The sequence below is a fragment of the Colletotrichum graminicola genome, assembly GCF_000149035.1.
Source record: "Colletotrichum graminicola M1.001 genomic scaffold supercont1.11, whole genome shotgun sequence".
NCBI lineage: Eukaryota > Fungi > Ascomycota > Sordariomycetes > Glomerellales > Glomerellaceae > Colletotrichum > Colletotrichum graminicola.
The window spans coordinates 76,768-97,024 of record NW_007361015.1 but is presented as its reverse complement, the minus strand read 5'-3'; the positions used below and the strand labels follow the sequence as shown (position 1 = coordinate 97,024).

General features: G+C 55.3%; 3 protein-coding genes across 3 annotated transcripts; 1 reads left to right on the top strand and 2 right to left on the bottom strand.

Annotated features, from left to right (window-relative positions):
* Positions 1-4,666: 4,666 nt before the first annotated feature.
* GLRG_03588 (uncharacterized protein) lies at positions 4,667-6,101 on the top strand (the record flags this gene model as incomplete). The annotated part of the gene is made up of 2 exons (XM_008094273.1): positions 4,667-5,954; positions 6,022-6,101. 2 exons carry the CDS (start codon positions 4,667-4,669, stop codon positions 6,099-6,101), a joined length of 1,368 nt encoding a protein of 455 aa, XP_008092464.1.
* A 4,100-nt stretch (positions 6,102-10,201) lies between these two features.
* Positions 10,202-12,731, bottom strand: GLRG_03587 (WD repeat domain-containing protein; the record flags this gene model as incomplete). The annotated part of the gene is made up of 6 exons (XM_008094272.1): positions 10,202-11,448; positions 11,503-11,645; positions 11,705-12,237; positions 12,298-12,459; positions 12,521-12,638; positions 12,709-12,731. 6 exons carry the CDS (start codon positions 12,729-12,731, stop codon positions 10,202-10,204), a joined length of 2,226 nt encoding a protein of 741 aa, XP_008092463.1.
* Positions 12,732-13,876: 1,145 nt separating this feature from the next.
* GLRG_03586 (uncharacterized protein) lies at positions 13,877-17,143 on the bottom strand (the record flags this gene model as incomplete). The annotated part of the gene is made up of 2 exons (XM_008094271.1): positions 13,877-14,154; positions 14,212-17,143. The coding sequence occupies 2 exons, from the start codon at positions 17,141-17,143 to the stop codon at positions 13,877-13,879; spliced, it is 3,210 nt and encodes a 1,069-aa protein (XP_008092462.1).
* Between the last annotated feature and the right edge of the window lie 3,114 nt (positions 17,144-20,257).

The following is a 20,257-nucleotide window of genomic DNA, read 5'->3' as shown; positions in this document are numbered from 1 at the left end:
GAGAGTGGATATTCGCATACGGGACAATGGCCGACAACGGAATGAAGGGTTGGATTTTGGTATTACGCTTTGCTGAAGAAGACAGCCTTTGCATGCCTATGCCGTGGGCGTTGCCCGCAAAGCAATCTATCTCTCCCAAAGTGGGAAGCCGAGTCAGGAGTGTGACCGCCCTTTGATGAACACGACAACAACGACCGGCAGGCGGGCTCATTTGATTGCCTGCCGGTCTCAACATTGATCCATCGCTTTGCTTTGGACAACACTCATCCTGGAAGATTCGATCTAGCAGCAACGCGGGGTTCGATCGGGGGCGATGCATCTTCCGAACCGGCCAGCTGGTGTCTTTCCCGAGACCCCCAGCATCATCTTCGGATACCTGTCTCGATACCGGCCTCCCTAGCGGTGTAGGCTCGCATTGCCCGATTCAGCCGCTCGATGAAGAGCGTTCCTGTCGAACCGTGAGATTTACACGGGGCGTGTTACCAGTGGCCACGCTATGTTCCGTCTCGCAATTACGCAACATGGTCGATTCCCCAAGCTGCAGTCCGTGGCAGCTCATGATCATCTTACATAGGTCAAAAGAGCGGTGGACCAAGGCAGTCACGCGTCGGAAGGAGATGGAGGGGTTGGGAAGGGCTCACCGTTCTTCTTATGAGAGGCTCTGCCATGGAACAGGCCTCGAGCGATGGCAACCTTTGACTAACGCGCATGTACTTTCACCCAGCTGCAGAAGACGGGCGATTGCGGAGCGCGGGCCTGTGACACACCTGGCAGTCGATGACATACAGCCTCCAATGCACGACATGGCGGGAGGCGATGGCAAACTATGGACACTTTCTTAATCGGGCGGCATGCCTTAGTCAATCATGGCCCTAACCCGGCTAAGGGGCCTATCGGTTTCGTATCATTGATGAGAGCGTTGGTCTTACGAGATCCACGGCTAGGCCCCAAAAGAAAAGGTAAGAAAAGTAAGTACGACGGCTGGCCATACGTACGCAGGGCGGAACATTTGAATTGAGGTGGTATTATTGCCCGCAACTCAGGCCACTATGTAACGGGAGCATCTGCAGAGAGCAGGATTGGGCAAACCAGGAGGGCTCTCGGCCGATGCGAAGAAAGGCTGAAAGACTCGTTGAGATAGCTCGCCATCACCTTGAGCTTGTATGAAGCCAAAGGCGACGGCATCAACAGACGACCTCGCGGGCTCACGTTCCGTCAACTTGGCGTCTCTACCCGTTCTGGGCCGACGAGTGGCGTCGAGGCATCCTGCGCGAGGGCGGGGGGGGGGGACCAACGTTGCCAAATAAGCGGCAAGCACCCATTCAGTCCAGTACGGATCAAAGATGGTGCTTATCGAAAGGATATGCAAAAACAATGGGGTATGCGTGTGTCTGATGCGTTGGACTGCTCGTGTTGCAGAAGGGGGACGAGACGATCAAGGCGGTCGGTCGATTCCAGAGTTTGTGAAAACACAACAGCAAGGCAACAATATCGACGACAATAACTGAGGGTGGTCCAAAGAGAACCAAGCTTTTGCCAGGGTCTGAAATGGATAGTCTGGGGCTTCAAGGTCTTTCTACCCATGGCGACTGCTGCCTGGGTTGGCCGGAAGTTCGCCAGAGCGGTAAAAGCCCAAGTGGAAAAGAAACGCCATACTACATCGTGGCGAAACCCCCTGCATCTCAAACTTGGTCCGCATCGTCGCGTGGCTTTGACAAAGGGAGGAAGATGGCTAAGATTAACAGCGCGCTTGAATGAAAGTCTAGTGAAGAGTCCAGCCGAGACGAGACAGGGAAGAAGGCGTTCACCCTCTCTGGCTGCGGAATAAGAAACATGGGGTGCTCGTTGGTTGGCCAGACGTTGATATGGCTGGTAACGGGCTCACAGACGAATGGCCAGGCCAGGACAGGGCAGGCTGCATGCTAACACAAGTCGATTGACCGTTATGGCATTGTGCTGGACATGGGCTTTTAGTCTGGTCCGGATCGCGGTGGCTTTTCTCCACCTGGAAGGCTTTTGAGACCGACGACCTCGTCTTTTACACTACCTACCTAGTCACCGAAATCTGCGGCGGCGGCGATGTGTTTGTTATTCCTACCCTCTCGGACCATGGATGAAGATCCAGATGCGCTCATCTGGGCCACGCCCACTTGTGCATACTATTGATACCGACACACCTCCCCCAAACTTTTCCTCCCACACCTACCCTGGTCGATACCAACTTGACCCTACCCAATCTTGCCAACTTCCTGACTTCTCGCCCTCTCACTCACACACTCTCTCTTGAGCCAGGCTTTGGTAGCCCTCTTCAGTCGGTCCCCGCAAGCCCGCAAGCGGAGTGTACGGGTGGTCGGTCGAGACTATCTACCCAGACACCACGGCGGCCCCACAAACCGTCTTCCTAGACCCTAGACGACGGCGGTAAGGCGGCTGCACTCAACGACTACCGCGTGGCCGTCCACTGGCGGCCTTCCATCGAACCCTCTCCCCCCTCTCACCAGCGGGTACCGATGTCTGTCGCTCCCAAATCAGAAATGCATCTCAGACAACAAGCTGAGATGCTACGAGGGGCATTTCCTGCGAGATTTAAGGGCGGGTATATGTGTGTCTGTGTGAGTGGGGGCAGGCGGCCAGTAAAGATGCCTGTCCTGCCCGTCCTGCCCGTTCTGCACCAGAGAATCACACCGACTTTGGCTTAACATTATTCAGTATTGCTGCGGAGGCAGTTTACCATGCCGCAAACACTCGAGAGAAGACACGAAGGAACATGCGAGAGCGTCAGGGCCTGGCATCAATGTTACCAAATAGCGACGACAATGGCCACACCATGTCGACGACCATCGGAGCAAACGCCAATGCTTGGGTTGTCCAAGGGGGGGGGGCAACTGGACCAGGGCAGCTACTATTATTACAGCTACCAGAATCTCGGAAAGAGAATGCCCCAACCGAGTCCTACCTGTCCTGTCGTCTTCGAGTCAGCTTGTGGAGGGGGAGGACTCATGAGTAGATCCAATCGCAGCCTCATGTTAGTCCAACAGCAAATGAGGCTTCGGGTCGCACAAAGCAAAGCGGACATGCCATGCCTGGCCGTGCCTTGCTCCCAAGTATGCCCAAGATCACACTCCCTCTTACACCCCACTCATGTTCAGACACATACACACACACTCTCGCTTTCTCGGTCTTGCAAAGCCCCTTGGCTAGGTGGGCGGGCATTGAGCATGTGTGAGTGTGTGGGTGTGGGTGACCGTCTCCACCGTGTATACCCACACCACCAGTGTCTCGATTGAGATCGTTCGTCACTCGTCTCTGCTACGTCCGGAAGACAGTGGAACTCACAGCAAGGCCCCCGGAAGACTGCGACCTCACGCACCAGTTGTGACGCGCAGCTACGATCTAAGACTAGCGCCCCTGGAGGAGAATATCGACTGTGCAGCATGTCCCGAATACTACTTCCACCCGCCCACCATAATCACCTTCTCATTCTCACACTGACACCCAGGGCCTGCCTGCACCACAGACCGGACTATCCCCTTCATTACTCTGTATGCGCTGTCGTCTCGACCATTGGGCGACCTCATTTCGAAGGCCGGATAATCCAACTCGCTCGGCTCCCTCCCTTGCGAACTGGCGAGCTTCTCGACCCCGCCCGCCTGCGGGCGCCACTCCTTCGATGCCTCACGCCTCTCCGCCGTCTCAGAGCATCTCATCCGCCATCAGTCTTGCATGCCCGACCAATGCTTCGTCATTCCCAAACAGACCATGACCCTGTTTGCTGCATATCCCGATTCATTGGCGGTGGCGTGAGGTTGGTTGGTATCGAGGGTGTGTGCGTGTGTGGTTTTCCATGTATGGAAATAGCCACTTGCACAATTGGATGAAAAGAAGCGCACGCATAGGGTGAGATAGAGCGTCCATCCTTCAAAGGTCTCTCCCCCATATGACGAACCAGGATCAGGGCCTGGAGGGGGGCACCCGGCGCCAGCCCATACTAGACAGATTGGGCGACCTGCAGGAGGTACATGCCATGGATCTACACATTTGGCTACGTCTGCACATAGCAAGCTTAGTACCGAAGAAAAATAAGAAACGGCCTCTCGCTGTCAGAATGCCACCAGGCGGAGCCTGATCTCCCTGGCCCTTACTTGGAGCTACAGTGTAACCGCAAACCTAGCCTGCTTTTCTCTCACTCCCTCTCTCTCTCTCTCTCACTCTCGAACCCTCTCACTCCCTCTCACACTCTCACCCTCTCACTCTCGAACCCCCCCCCCCCCGGGCCACAACCAGGGTCCCGGCTCGTTGCTTTCCCGACTGTGTTGTACAACCAGCCAGGCCGGGAAAAAAGAGATATAACAGAGACAGAGATCCATCGCGGACGGGAACTTGATAGTCAGGGTCTGACCCGTTGTCGATGACTCGTCTCGTATCTCTTCACTCCCCGATTAACATACACCTACCTGCCTTCGCCCCTCCCGCAACAACAGCATCTGTCCTCTGCAACAGTTCTTCATCGATAGGACAGAGATCTCGGCAGGTGTCCGGCATCACCTGTGTCCTCTTGCGGTTGGGAATACGTTCCAATCTGATCAAAACGCCTCTCACTTCTCACTTGGTACCGTCCTCGACTTTCCACCTTGCCTCCCTGCAACGCCAACGTCAGACATCCGGCATGTTCGTCAGCTTACAAGAACACCATCAGCACGGCATGGACCGCCTACCGCCGCCCATGGGCTACAGCCAGGCCCGCAACGACGAGGTGCCGAGAGTGCTTCCCAGCCTCTCGTCATTCACCTTCGACGACAGGATGGACGTGGACAGCCGCAGCAACAGCATCAGCAGCAGCATCAACAACAACGACCGGAAGCCCGGCAAGCGTCACGATGTGGAAGTGGCAACAACACTGGCCTCCATGGCCTCCTTCAACATCAAGTCGCCGACACTCCCCTCGCCTACCCAGAGCTTCACCTCGATCAGGTCAGACGGTAGGCTACATCTAACCAAGACCGTATTGGATGAAGAGCGACGTGAAGCTTACGACAGCGCCCCAGGCATGACGAGATCAACCAACTCCCAATACTCCTCGCCTGAACCCAGGTCACCAGACCTCTCTTCCGTCAACACACAGCTGTCCTTTTCCAAGGACGGCAGCGGCGGCAGCACGGCATCCATCATTACGCTCCCGCGCCTGCGTGAGCTGGACCTCCGGCCCCTCGAGCCCGAGTTCATCCCCAGCCCGAGTTTCCTTCCGCCGTCCTCCACCTCCTCCATCTCAGGGGCGGCGGGACCGCGGCGGAGCAGCCTGGAATCCATCGGCACCTCGTCCTTCACGGAGCCCAGGCTCGAACTCGCCTCCCCGCCGGCCTACCGAATCCCAATGCCCCCGATGGCGTACCCGGACGTCCCCTCCCCGACTCCTGGCGTCTCCCACCACCACCACCACCACCACCACTCCTCTCGTCCTCACCACCCCCACTCTCTCACATCCCCTCGCCGCCTCCAGCACAGGCTGCCAGTGACTGCCCTCCGAACTCCCAACGGCGCTTGCAGCCCCTCCCGTCGGCCCCGCCGCTCGCCCACGGGGTCCCGGTGCAACGTGAAGTACACGATCCAGCAGGTCGACTTCATCGATTACTTCCGCGTCGACCACCACCTCTCCTGGAAGGAGGTCGAGGCCAAGTACGCCGCCGTGTTCCCCGAGGACGCCGCAAAGGGCCACAAGCGCGGCCCGCAAGGCCTGCAAGGCGTCTACTACCGCAAGAACAAGCAGATCCCCGTCACGGACCCCAGCAACCTGCTCGTTTTCGACGAGGACGACAACCCCAAGACGTTCCAGTGCGACGTCCGCGAGCAGGGCAAGAAGATGAACAACTCGATCGGCCTGCTGGGCATGCACCCCGAGCGCGCAATCACCTACCCGTGGGTCTCGGAAGAGCACAAGAGGCAGTACGAAAAGCTTGGTGAGCCCTCCCCCCCCCCCCCTATACACCTTTCTAGGAGAGGAGCAGTGGCTAACAGAGATGAAAGGTCGCGCAAGGCAAGCCCAGCTCGACGCCGCTGAGGCGCGGAAGAAGAGGAGGCGGGCCATCCAGAACAGCCGTCTCTGAGATTCTCCCTCCTCTTCCCCTTTTCTGTTTTAAGCTTCATGGTTTTTTTTTTCTTTCTCTTCTTTTTTCCATGTCTCGATTCACTTCTACCCATGATATCCAAACTTACTCTTTCCCACCCTTTTTCTTTTCTCTTCTGAATCTGTCTTTTTTTCTTCTTCTCTTTCATCTTTCTTTTTGCGCGAGTTCCTCATACTTGACTGGTCAGAGGGGAGTTATTCGGCCATACACACACTACATTTCAATGGCCAACGGGGGTTGCAGGGAGCTCCGGTTGGGGAGTGGGAAGAACTCGGGGATTACACAAGAAGAAAACCAACACCCGCAGTAGCATTTGTTCAACGTGTAAACCACACTCTCAGGTGAGAGAGGGAGAGAGAGAGAGAATACCCCACCCCCACAACAACACTCCCCATCAACGTCCCCCCCCCCGGGAAAAAGAAACAATAAAGAAGAAAGGATGGAAGGCCAACCGAAAAGCACCACAGTGTGTGTTCTCAGGAGCCGCCCCCATCCGTGTACGATGGCCAAAAGACGAGAAGATGTTTGTTCCTCGCAGCCCCCGGGAGTCCCTTCTATCGAAAGGGGGGGAAGGAGGGCGGGAAAATCCAGGCTGGCGAGCAAACAGAGGGCCGGGTCCAGGAGGGAGGGAACAAACAAACAAGAGGGGGATGACCTCCCTCCAAGAATGGTCTTGTCTTCTTGGCCCCTCTCGTTCTCTCTCACCTCTCCCTTTCTGCTTCGTCTTACGTCACGGGGTTCCAACGTGTTGCTCCTTTTTCTTCTTCTTTCTCTCTCTCTCTTCCCATTCTCTATCCCTTCCATCCCGTTAGGTCACACACTCTCAATGGGTTTAGGGAGGGAGGTGGGACACGGCGACGGGGAAATAGACGCATTTACGAATTGGATTTCGATACGCGACGGCGAGAAAGGCAGGGAGCATGGCAATCGGGCAATATAGCAGCGTACACGGGGACAAATGCCAATGACGAAAAGGAGTTGAAAACATTTATTTACTTTTTTTTTTTTATTTTTACAAACCTCCCCTCCCCCCTCCTACCTGGGCAAGGGGAGGAGGGTGGGCAGGAGGCAAATACCTACAAACGGGAAAAAGGGGGGGGAAACAACAACCACAAAAAAAACACACAGGATACCAACGGCGCGTGGTGTGGGGGATAGGATTTGACAGTCACCAACAATGCCGTTGCCATTTACTCCTTCCCCCAACCCCCTCACCCCGTCATTCGCTCACGTGGTGTCTGTCTTACAGGGCCAATGATATACGAGAGCGTTTTATGTATTTAGAAATGGGTCATGATCAGGGGGGCACAAGGTTGGACGGAAGGGGGAGGAAAGGGGGGGAGGGGGGGCGTGGTTTGGGTTTGGGCTGGTGATGATGATGATAATGACGATGGAGGCGACCAACAAAGGTACCCCGGGCCCGGGGAGCCAGTATCACTTAGGATACCAATCAACCAGTTGAACAATCCATGTGGCAGCTGCCATTCTCGGACGTGCGTCTGCCGGATCCGGGTTTTCCAAAGTGACGGGCGCCGTCGTCGCACAGAAACCGTTCGGGCCATCGGGCCTTGTACGTCAAGGGGGAAACCGCTTGCTTTGGACCCGGGGAGGGTTCAGACAGGCGCTGGTGACGGATTTGTCACTTGGATCTCTCTCCTTTGTGCCTCGACGCGGAAAGTCCGGGGGGTCGGGAGCATCGCTCACTGTGTCCAACTGAAACCAGGCGAAGCAGCCTCGTGGTTGGGTGATTGGTAAGGGGGGTACAAAAGGGGGGATGGGGCTTGTTTCCCCGAGATCACGTTGGGGGGCAGAAAGACAAAAGGACGCAAACAATGTGCCCGCGTTGACGTTCTTCTGGAGGTGTGCGGACGCTCCTGTATTTGGGGTGGACTTGTCCGTCACCAACTGCAGGGCCGTCGTGTTACAGATCCGTGAAGAGATCCTGCAAGCAGGTTGGGAAGGGGGTCAGCTTGTGCCTTATCCGGTCTCTAGGTACTCCGCCCGGCCGTCCAACCCTGGAACTGGTTGAGAGGTTTGGGCCGTCTATTCGGCTCGGTCTTGGGAGAGCGGTGTGTGTGTGTGTGTGTGTGTGTGTGTGTGTGTGTAGAAGAGTGTTTGTCGATGATCTCAACCGTACTGATAATAGCGGTCAGGTTGGCTTCTGTCACAGCAGACAGTATGGGGCGAGGATACAAGACTCTCGTGCCTCGAGGCTCGGGTTGGGCGGGCGATGTCACTTACACGGAGACCTTGGACAGCTGGTAGGGGCCAAGCCCTTATGCAACCGAGGGGCATAAGGGGGAGGGGGCTATTTCAGGTCGCATTGCTTCCAAGTTGTTTTCTCGACGCAGGAACGGTGAGACATCATCTTGTTCCATTGTTATAGACTTCAAGAGGTCAATGCGAGCATGAAGGGGGGGAGGAGCAGCCTGGAGGGTGAAAGCGGGTCGATGTGAGGTGGCGGTGATGAAGAATCTTGGTCGAGGGTCAATATTGGTTTCCTTTTGGCTTCCGTTGCACACGCCCCCAAGCCGACCACGAACCGGACTGTCGGACCCCAAGTGTTGTTGGTGGCGTAGTTCCCGAGCGAGGGGGAAACATAGAGAGAAAGAGGCTTGAACCAGTGCAGAGGCCCATTATGCGGTTGGAAGGGCCTCGGTTGCAGTCGGAACCCTGGAGAAGGGGTTGGTGGGGGTGTTGTTTGCGTGCGTGTTTGCTTGCTGTGCCTTGCTGAGCCATGTAGAATCTGGTAATTGGCCATCATTACTGGCCTCACTTACGTGATGGGTCCCGTTTCTGGGTGGTTTGGTAAGGGAAAGGCCTGGGGCAGTGATACAGAGACCTGCCTTCACAGCGTGGTGCGTGTTCTGGAAGTTTGGCAGACTGACCTGGAAGGGATGAGATGTTTGGGGTCTGGGGGGACATGCCCCAAGCCCTTGCACGTATGCTTTGTCCCAGACCTGGGCCCTTTTGACAACTGGTCCCTGCTTGCGATAACAAGGGGGCTTGGTTGGCAAGGTTGGTCGACCTTGGCATGTCTGCTTTGAACCTAGATGGATCCTCGAAATATCCTGCACCAACACGCGATTTCCAAGGCGTTTAGGTCCGTTGGGAGGGGCTGACGTGCCACAGAATCGACCTTGATCTGTCCAGCTTTCTTATGCTTGAGGAGGACGATGGCTTGGTCATACATTGGCATCGTCGTCGTCATCGCATGCATGCTTGATCATCGATAAGAACAGGCGTGAAAGCCTTCTCAAACGGCTTGCCGTCGCGTCGCATTCGGTGCTGACCGTACCCAACTTCGACAGCCCATCAACGTTCAAACAGCAGTGCTCTCCAGCATTGGACCGTCGGCGGTCGTACAGACACTGCCCCCCCCCTTGGAGACCAGGGAGTCGAGACCTTTGGACCTTCAGCATTCTCATGGGGGGTTTAAGACGGAACTTAGCCTCCAGGGGTTACGGAACGAGACGCACGACTGACTACGCGCGGGTTCTGTGTCGGTCGATGTGACGAGTGGAGGCGGCTAGAAATGACGAGTCAACTGTTCCACGGCCTTATCGTTGTTGGAAGTGGAAATGCTGTAAGATTCCGGTCAACTGCGGTTAGCTCGAGTGGAGCGTCCGTCCAACCTCAACCAGAAAAGTGCGAGCTTTCGAGCCAATGGAGCGTATTCCCTTAGCGCAGTTGCCTCCAACGAAATTAGACCAGAAAAGAGATCATCCCCGGCTTCATTGATTATTGCCTGCATCGACTAGGCTTGGCCGGCGCGGAAAGGCCGAGAAGGAGGCGGTTCCACATGAGATGTAGCGACGGCGGGTGGTCAAGCTTGATTGATGACAACTGATAGAAGCCCAGAACAATCGTTAAAGCATGGAGATCACTGCGGGAGACGAAGGGAATCGCTCGGCAAGCAAGTATGTATTGTCTTGACAACGCCGACTCACCCATCTATGGACACGTCCGACATCTTTCCTCGCCAGCAAGCCTTGCAATTGTCATGCTGTTGGCTTATTCACGTTGTCAATTCATTATCATCATATCTCCAAACATCTCCAAACATGTTCTCGTAATCGTTATGCAAATGGAGACTTGTGCTTCTCCATGGGCTGCAGCCCAAAGATGTCATCGGACTTGATCGGCTTGGTGTCATCGTCGGAATCGGCGACAACCTCGCCAAAGAGAAAGGCGTTCCGCTCTCTGCTGATGTTTCCCGAGGGTTTCTTCCGGTGTGCGCCTCCGGAGCTCGACTTTGGCATCTGCGGTGGCGACGCGGATTGTGCGGACTGGTCCGGCTCAAGCATCCACGAGAAGGATGACTGGGCAAGGGTTGATCGCGTTGGAATCGGCGGCTGAGGTCGTTCCTTCGGCTTCCTCGGAGGGGTACCCAACTTTGGGCTTGATGTTTTCACTGAAGGATGCTCGGCAGGTTTGTCTGCAGGTGCATCTTGTGTGGTATCCATCAGCTCGGGGAGAGATGTCGAAGCTGACGACGCTATGTCTTTCCCTTGGCCTGCCAGGGACAGCGTGGATATGGCGCCTGCCACATTTTCGGCGGAAGCAGCGGCCTCCAAGGCGGCCTTGCCGTCTGGGTCGACGTCCATTGAGTTTTCTTTAGCTTCTTCAGGTGGCGGGCTGGTGAAGCCCTCCAAATCCGGGACCTCGATCGTTGGGTCTTCCAGGTAAACCTTGACGAACTGGATCTTGGCGGCAGCCACCTCGACGAGCTCCAGGGTCTTAACCTTGTCATCAAGGTTGGATGTGCCCAAAGACCTAAGACTCGTGACCGTCTCGTCCAGCATGTTCGCCAGGAGCTTGTTCCGTTGCTCCAGCGCGGCAATGGCCTGGGTCGCCGAGTCGTCTCCCAGCAGTTGTCTTGCTGTGCGAGGTGTATAGCGTACCTCGTTCAAGCTCTGCATGTTCTTTCTGATGTCACCCATGGCATCGCGTACGGCTTGGTTGATGCCGAGCTTCTCACCTCGCTCAAGCATGCTTTTTGCGGCGCCCTGGAATAGAGCTTCCACTCCACCCTGCTGCTGGATGAACCTGCTTGCCGAGGGAATCGGCGATTGGTTGCCTCTGGTTCGGTTCTTGAAAGAAAATGCCTGGCTCATTGGCGTCGTGGGCCGCGAACTAGCTGCAGACTGTGTTGTGCTGGGCATCTTCCCCGTATATTTCAACAGGAGCGAGACACCCCCCGAGACACTAAGATGCGTTCTCAGGTACATGGCGTCGTCTACAAACGTGTGAGGTCCATGAGGGGCATCTGGTGCGGGATACTTGAGTAGCAATTGCAAGCAAACGGAGTAGTCTGCCTCGAGCACTGCAGCGAATTAGCCTGAACAGAGGCAGGAGGAAGCACATGCCGAGAACCTACAACTCCAACGAATCCTAAGAAGCATAGCAACGCAAATAAGGTCTATCAAGCTTAGGGACGGGTCGACGGCAAAAAGGGTATCCCAAAAGACGAGGAGCTCGTCGAACGGAAACTCGCGGCCGAAAAGAAGGCGGATCCATCGGCTAAGGGACCAGCTTCTTTAGTACTGGGGCAGAGAACTCGGAGGGTTGTAGATGCTTACATCAAGAAAATCTGCGGCAGGATCTCAATATCTTTTAGGTGGTTGGCCAACTCTGGGTCAACCTTGGCCAAGCACACCTCGTGGATGAACTTGCTCTTCTCGACAATGGCCGACGTTTCCACACGATCCTTGGACACGGATGCCAAGGCCGCCTTTGAAACGGAGTCCTTGACTTCGTAAAACGACATGGCCTTCTCCATGATCTTGGAAAACAACGCAAATGTGTCGTGTTCGATGAAGGACGAGTCGAGCATACCGACCATCGCTTCATCAGCCGGCTGTCCGCTGGACGCGATGGTTTCACGATCAAGCGCATCTTGACTGACCACGTATGCTATCGGCGCTAGAATCTCGTGCATACCCTGGCGATATCCGCCGCTGTTGGGATGCAACTTGCAGTAGACAAACAGCGCGTCAATGATCAATGTCTGCGTCCGGTCTTGGTGGTAGAAGGGCTCATCCGGCAGGCGGCGAACATCCTGCGCGATTTCCGCCCTGATGATCTCGTCTTGACGGACAGTGTTCCACGGCGACTGCGGCAAAGTGTGAGCTCAAGGTCGCTGGGCATGGGGGAAATACTCCACAGCACGGACCTTTGGGTCGTCGGTCAGCGGGTCAATGGCTACCTTGGCCAGCTCCTCCGGGTGCTCGATGAACTTTAAGAAATGATCCCGGCGTTGAGAGTAGTAGCTGCGCAGCTCGGAGACCCCATGAAGCCAGTCTGCGGGGTCGACGTCTTGTAGGAGCAGAAAGGCCTGCGAAGCGGAAGTCAGCTCGGTCTTGGGACAGCATCAACGCCCACGACTTCATACTGACCTTCCAACACACCGACCTGCAGCCTGTGAGGCATGGGCTCGAAGGCCCGTTGTATCTGACTGCATTCTGCAACTCGGAGAAACTCCTGGCATTCTTTAATGTCTCGGCCCATCGCGTCCTGTGAGTTGGGTTAGTCGGTGGGAACATGATGTCAGAGGTCGTGGTGATTCGACGCGCACCGCACTTACTGGGCTTCATCGAGGGTTCTCATCGTGCACCAAGAAGGCCTCGGTTGAGGGAGCCTTTTGGACTGCCAAGACTTACAGAAGCAAACCGGCCTGGCATCCCAGATGGAAAGTCTCAAACTCAAAAGAGCCGCACGCAATGAGACGGGATTAGGTTGGCGATCGATTGGAGTGTTGTGAGTTGAAGGTGGCTGGAGAGGAACTAGGCGCTGGTGGAAGCTCGGGCCAAGTCAAAGTACCGCACCTCGTACCCCTGCCTGAGATGAGGCCCCGATGAGGTAAGAGAGACAGACTACGGAGTACACTACCAGCATTGCAGCAGGCCTGGGACAGCAGGCAGGTGATGGAAGGGGGGTCAGCGCAACGGCCAGAGTGGGGCAGAGGGGTACCTACGTTGGAATCAACGACCGTCTGCTCAAAAAAAAAACAGTGCCCCGCGGGCGATGGGCCACGTCGCACACACAACGTAGGTAGTCATGTCACGGCTGGTCAATGTCGTTTCCAGTATGAGGATACTCTATAGCAATCTACCTGTATCGAATATATATCTACCCTACACCTATTCCCTCGCGAATATTACCTGAAATCCCGAAACCGCCAGAGTGCCGGGCTTCGACACGTACAAAGGTATATATATCTAATACTCCTCTCTAGAGAACACCACCTTGAATGTCGTTGCTGCCAAGGGCGGCCCGCGTTGCCAACAAAGGAGCGTTTCCAGCTCCGCTCAACCGTTCGTCTCATCTGCCCATCTTACCCTCCTCGACTCCGACAACATAGACAAAGGATGACCAAGAGCGCAGAGCGAGATTGCTCATCTAAATTTGTATTCCATACCCCCTAACTCCGAAACCGCCGCCCGCCCCCCCTTAGAAAAAATCAAAAAAAGGCATTCGCTTCATCCCCCCCCCCCCAAATATTAAAAGACCAGCTCAATTTATCACATGATCCATAGAAAGAAAGAAAGAAGAAAACGTCTTGTTGTGTCAAATAGCTCTCTCTAAGCACGCCCGGCTCTGACTCGAACGGGGATCGGACGAGAAAGCCGTGCTTTCCAAGATTGCTCTTTAGGGTATCTTGACCAAATCTGCTCCGTGGCCCCGAACAGGCCCCAGCTGCCCTCCCAATGCTCATGTCCCTTCCTTCCTCATCGTCACATCATTTCTCTCCTTCAGTCCTCCTGTTCAACCTCCTGGCACCAAGGATGCTCCAGGACTTGGTTGATGTCGTATCTCGCAGTTACATCACGGTCGAGCATACGCCTCACTAGGTCGATGCTCTCGTCGCTCATCGTCCACGGCACGCGCAGGTCTCGGTCCATGATCTCGTCAATGCTGTAGAATGGGTTCTCCTTGTAGATGATGGTGTAGAGCAGGATTCCGAGCGCCCATACGTCTTGCTCCTTACCACCATATGGCTTGCCTGCGAGCACCTCCGGAGCAGCGTAATCTGTGTGCCAGTGTTAGCTCTCGTCACCTCGATACAAGCAGGAACGGGTCGACTCACCAATAGTGCCCACGAAGACATCGAAGGGGCCGTTCTTGATGTATGCTGCGCTCCCAAAATCGATCAACTTGATGTTGCCCTCGCCGTCCAGGATCACATTCTCATCCTTGATGTCTCTATGGACTACCAGGGCCTTCGTATGAAGATGGCCAATGGCTTTGGCAACCTGGACAAAGATGCTCCGGCACTCGGCCTCCTCCATGTTGCTTCGTAGTTCAATGTAGTCGAAGAGGTCCATGCCTGGCAGTCCGTGGGGCACCATTTCGATGTAGTAATTCACATCATCCTCAAAAAATGATTCCATCTCGACAATGTTCGGATGTCGCAAGTCAGGACGTCGCAGGTAGTCAAGAACGTGGATCTCCAGAGGCACCGTGCCCAGCTTGCGATCTCTCGTCCATGTGTCGACCAGGATGCGTCGCTTCGTCACGTACTTCAAAACCACCTTCTTCTGCGTCGTCGTGTACCTGGCCAGTTTGACCTGGCCATAGGCACCCTGGCCCATATCCTCTATGATTTGGAAGTCATCGATTGACTTCTTCTGCTGGGCCGGCTCGACCACTGGTGGTACGGGTGCCTTGTCATGCTTCTTCTCAGCTCGGGGCCCGCCAGTCAGTTTCGCAGCGGCCGTCATGGCGACTTCTTTGAGTTGTTTGGTAAAACCCGACGCAGTCGAGGACGACGACGCTTGAGGCTTGGGCTCGTCGGAATCCGAACTAATCTCGATTGGCGTGTGTGCGGGCGTCTGCCCAGGTGACGGCTGATGCAAGGGAGTCGTCGTTCCAGAGCCAGAAGTCGGCGTCACGCCTAGATTGGCCCTGGAAGCGTGCATGTGCCTGGAATAGGTAATCCAAAGGGCGAACACTATTTCGGAATGGGGAATCAAGAATGAGTCGTCGTGGTTTTCTCCGCCCTTGTCCTCGTCCTCGTCCTCAATGACAGTCTCCTGTATGACCGTGGACTGCTTTGCGCTTCTGACCACTCGCATCTGGACGTCGACTTTGAGCCCCGAACCATCCCTGTGTTTACCCGGCAATCCGTCCGGCCTCAGGAAACTAGCTGCAGCATCTGGGCGGTTCTCCCTTAGGCCCAGAATTGCCGAGGCTCGGCGGAAACTGTGCTCCGGCACTACAATCCCGTCCTGCAACTGCACGCCGTCCTCTTCTATCAAGATGTGGAGGACCTTCTCGAAATCGGGAATCAGCGAATCAATGGGCATGCCGTCGGGCTTTTCGTACCCAAACAGCGCACCACAGAAAACCGAGTTGGAACTCTGGATCTTCAATGTCTCGGGGTCCACTACAATGATGCCTGCAATATGCGGAAAGCTCGAGACGCGCAGTTCTGTCTTGCCCCGAACTTGCTCGACGGTGCAGGGAATGTTGACTTTGGCTGGGTTCGGGCATGTGAAGAACCTACGCCTGGCAATCTGCGCAAAGTCCACCTCGCCGGTGCGAGGGTCGATGCCTTGCCGAGGAATGCGCGGTATCAGCTTGCCGATATCCACCCCGTTCTGTAGTGATTCGAAGCCCCAGATCGGTGCTGTGGCCCCAGAGATCTTCTGGATGATGCCTTCGTCGTCGAGTTCGATCTGGGCCACGTCTTCGTGGATTTCCTCAAGGACCCAAATGAGACCGATCCGCTTCTCCTTGACCCAGAGACTTGCGGATCCCGTGGCGCCGTTTCGTTTTTGAATGGGAACGACGTCTCCACATAGGAGAACACCCCGGGATCGACTGCTCTGGTGTCGCGAAGTTCCTCTGAGTTTGGGTGGGTTCGGGTCTCCGCTATGCACGGTTTGAGCTTTCCGTGCAACTGCTTTTGGTGGCTGTGATCGCGAGTTAGGCTTGCTCAGCAATTGGGCGGTGATTCCACCCCGCCCGCCCAGAAGCGAAGATGTGGATGGAGTCGGTGGAGATACCGTCGTCTTTGGGATGTCTTCTGCCTCTTTGATGACATCCTCGGGGTCCATCTGCAGAAGTTTCTTTTCCAACCAAGCCCTCCGCTCCTCCTGAACCACCTCCAAGATGCCCATCTTCCGGACCTCTGCCTTGGTGACGCCAAAAACCAAACAGGCAAGATCGTTGGCTGCAATGATCGTCCATGGCGGCTTAGACTCCGTCGTGAAGATGGCCTGCGCTGCCGGGACCCATCTCGTGGAATGCCCATGAACAGCCGGGCCCAGTGCATTTGGCATGTTTGGTGCGGACAAGGGATGTGCCGTTGTGGGGGATGTAACCGCCTCCTGATTTGCCAGGTAAGGTTGCGCCATGGTGTCGATGAGCTGTTGATGGACCGAGACCGGTAGCGTATCCGTCAGTGTCCGCTTCAAGCTGAGTCTCCGGGACGGCGGCGGCGATGTTTTGGTTGTCGTCCCGCTCTCGTTTGTCGGCGTTCTGCTCGAGTTTTCTGATTCGTTGTCGGCCGCGGGTGGTTTCTGTGTCTCATCTTGTGCCGGCTTCTTTGCAGTGTCTGCTCCGGCAGCCGGCGCCTTGAAATGGGACATGGTAGGAGACGTACTCGGCGAAGTCAGAGGCTCGGGGCTCGAAGTTCGCGGAACGAAGTTGGCTTCGAATAGGTTCCCCCCCGAAACTTGCGGGGGACCTGTCAGAGGACCGACGAGTGACTGGTCCATGGATGGAAGGTTGCCCGCCCCAACAAGCTGTGCTCTAGCCAACAGGTCTAGCATGTTCTGGGTCTCGACGTCGCCCGTCGCTCGCGCTTGCGCACTTGCCAGTGCGACGTTTGAGGGCGAGACGGACCATCCCATCCTGTCTTTCATAAAGTCTATGGATCGCTTGAGGACATTCTGCCGGTTATGGATGTATTCTTCAGACTGGTGGGCGAAGGAGAAGGAATGCAATGACTCGGAAGGGAAGCGGGAGAGGTCTTCGGAAAAGTTGGGTGAGGAGGGATGCGAGCTGAAGGGCATGCCGGGAGAGTTCACAAGTAACGTTGTCATGGACGTTGATCTCGACAGGCCGATCGAGGAGCTTCTGGATGTGGGATTCGAAGGAGCTCGCGACGAGGGCTGTTGTCGGATACGACGCAATCCCGATAGACCAAGGCCGTGGTCATGGTCCGTTACGATTGAGGGTCTATGGCTTGAAGAAAACCTGTCAGCTACGATGCCTTGAATGGCTTTGATTTGCCATGTGATGATTTAACCCGCCACCAAGTGACTGTTTGAATGATGCACTTGCACCCGTGACATACATTTTTGCTTACCACCCGGCAATAAGCACTGAGAAGATGAAAAGGAAAAAAAAGAAAGAAAAAAAAAAACCACAAAAACCACATTCATGTATCAGTGTCGCCCGCTCTTTCAGATATGCATACTCCGCCTCATACTGTGATTGAATATCCCACTTGGAATCATTCTTTGATCCTTTGCAGGCTACAATGCGCCCATATGGACGCCGCGCGCGCCCCATTCTCTAAAACCTTGTGTTTCGTTGTCGAGACGGCCATCTTGGCGACGCAAAGCAAAGCCCAACCATTGACCAAATCGTCATCGACTCAGCAGCTTTGCCGGATAGGTAGAACGCATCAGGAAGTATCCAAAGGTGAGACCAACCTTGGCATCGCTTCGCCGCCATCCACGATGGAGCTGGCATCGAAGGAAAAGCGCATTCGGCCGGAGCCGGGGTTGTTATCGGTTGTGACTTCGAGGTTCCCGGTGCTTCGGTTCTTGGGGAGCTCTAGCTGGGTCGTCGGGGTCCGGCTCCTTCCCCGAGGCTCTTCATGGTGTTTGTCGGTGCCTACAAACCGTGGGAGAGGTTTAGGTCAGAGAGGACGCGGCGATTCGAAACAGGAGGGAATTTGCGTGGCCGGGAAAGACGTACCATTGTTGTGAGGTCCCCCATGCGGCCGTAGCATAATGGGAAAGAAGAATAGCAATCGATTCGGATAATTGTCCTAGGGAATAGAATATGCGGGCAGGATGCGGGTTCGACGATGCAGGTTCGGGTTCGGCGGGGTCGAGTTGAGGAGCGAAAGGTCGGTCTAGCAGGTATTGAACGGTGGTTCGGCTCTGGTTTGCCTGGGGCGTTCGGCGGCGAGAGGAGAGAACGAATGAGTGGTGCCCGACGATTGGCAGTGCTTGCTGAGAGGTGCAAGGTGTTGTACGACGGTGGCTGTTCCAGCTAAAGTAATAGGTAATGAGGTACAAAAATGCAAAACACTCCCACAAGATGCACTACCTCTGTAGGTAAGGCGAGGAGGTATGGGGCGGGAGTCAGAGGTGAGGTAGATCGGGTTCCAATAAGCAAGGTTTGCCACAAGGATGAGGGCGCGAGTGTTTTGGAGCCGACGAATGGTGTGAGGAAGAAAAAAAAGCACGTTCGGTCCTTTTTTCCCCCTCTTTCTCGCTCGTGGTCTGTTCTGTACAAACAGGCAACAAAAAGGGCGGCGAGGGATCGGAAAGAGAGACAGAGAGTTTGAGGAAGGATCGATGGAATGATTCGACGACCAACAGTTCCGAAATTAGCGATGATGGTGGTGGTAGCGATGATGGTGGTGGTAGTGGTGATGGTGGTGGTGGTGGTGGTAGTTGTTGTGGAGGGGGAGTGAGGTGGGCTCGTTAGCAGCCAGTGGCTAGCAGCAGCAGTAGCAGTAGCAGTAGCAATAACGGCAGCGGTAACGCAACAGCAAAAAAGTAGACCTCAAAGGTCGAAAGAAGCGTCTCGTCCTCTTTTCTTTGGGAGCTGGTTCTGGATCTGGATCTGGATCTGGTTTTGGTCCTGGTACGGGTCAAGGCCCAGTCCGGTCCGAGTCGATTCACCAAAGGGCCAGGAAAGGGAACGTGAGTCGTCTCGCCGTCTTGTGCTAGTGCCACCTCGGTGCCAGCGCCAATGCCAGGAAAATGCCTATGCCAATGCCAATGCCAATGCCAATGTCAACGCCGATGCCAATACCAGTCGGTGTCAGTGCCGGCGTCAATGCCGCAACCGGATGTCTTCTGGCTCGCGCTCTCTCTCTATCTCTCGTTCAGTCCACTCCGGTCCAGCCCAGCTACTTCTGTTCTCCTGCTTTTTCACTCGCTCTCCTTTTCCTCTCTCTGTCTGGGCTGTGCCGTTGACAGGCGCGAGTGTCGAGAGTTAGGCAAATAAACAGGGCCAAGCAAAGGCGAGTGGCTAGTCTTACACCTAGCAACCTGCCACCACGTGCGCCTGGCCTCGTGAGAGGATCGTCTGCCGTAATCGTCCAAAGATGGACTAAGACTGGCTTGAGAAGTGACAGAAACCTGGAGGCAGGGAGAAGGGCGGCTTTAGTCTCTGGTCTTCAGTGCACACACAGCAAGGTGTTGGCGCAGGTGCTTGTCCGTAATGTAGGTAGCGACGGACGAGACCTCGGAAGCTGGGAAGTGGCCCCTTGTCAAACCCAAACAGCAATGCGCAAGCTGGAGGTTAGCAGCGGGCGTCAGGTCACAAATGGTGCGGGGGACGGCGGCGGCGACGACGGCAGCGGCGGTGTGTTGGTGACGGGACGGAGAAGACGGAGACAGCAAAAGCTCAATGTCACTTTTGGGGCTCTGAGAGAGATACAAATCTCGCTCTGGGGGCGTCGATGGTTGGTGAGGTAAGAGAGAGGAGAGGAGAGGGGAGAAAAGAGGAGGGGAAGATGGCAGTAGTGGATGAAGAGGGGAACAATTCCTAGAAAGAAAGGATAAAAAAAAAAGTCCACTCTGCTGGGTTCTCTGGTGATCGAAAATTTTGAGATGCATCTGTCCACAGCTTCGAATTATTACCAGCCAAGCATTCTGCATCTGCACATGTGTGTCCCAGTTGCCTCACCAAAACCCTCTCTTCTCCTATCAGGAGGAAAACCCCCTCCGAAATTCGCTTCAAGGTACATAGATATACTGGGCGGTCCTTCTTAAGGTCGCACAGGCACACAATAATACTCTAACACAGTTGGGAAAAGACCCGGAAATTCGCAAGTCGTGCTGCTTTCTGCAACTCTGAGTGGGCACACAGCACAAGTTACAGGCTTGACTCGTAGGGCCTCGAGGCCATTACAACACACTGATTGGAGGGTTCGGCAC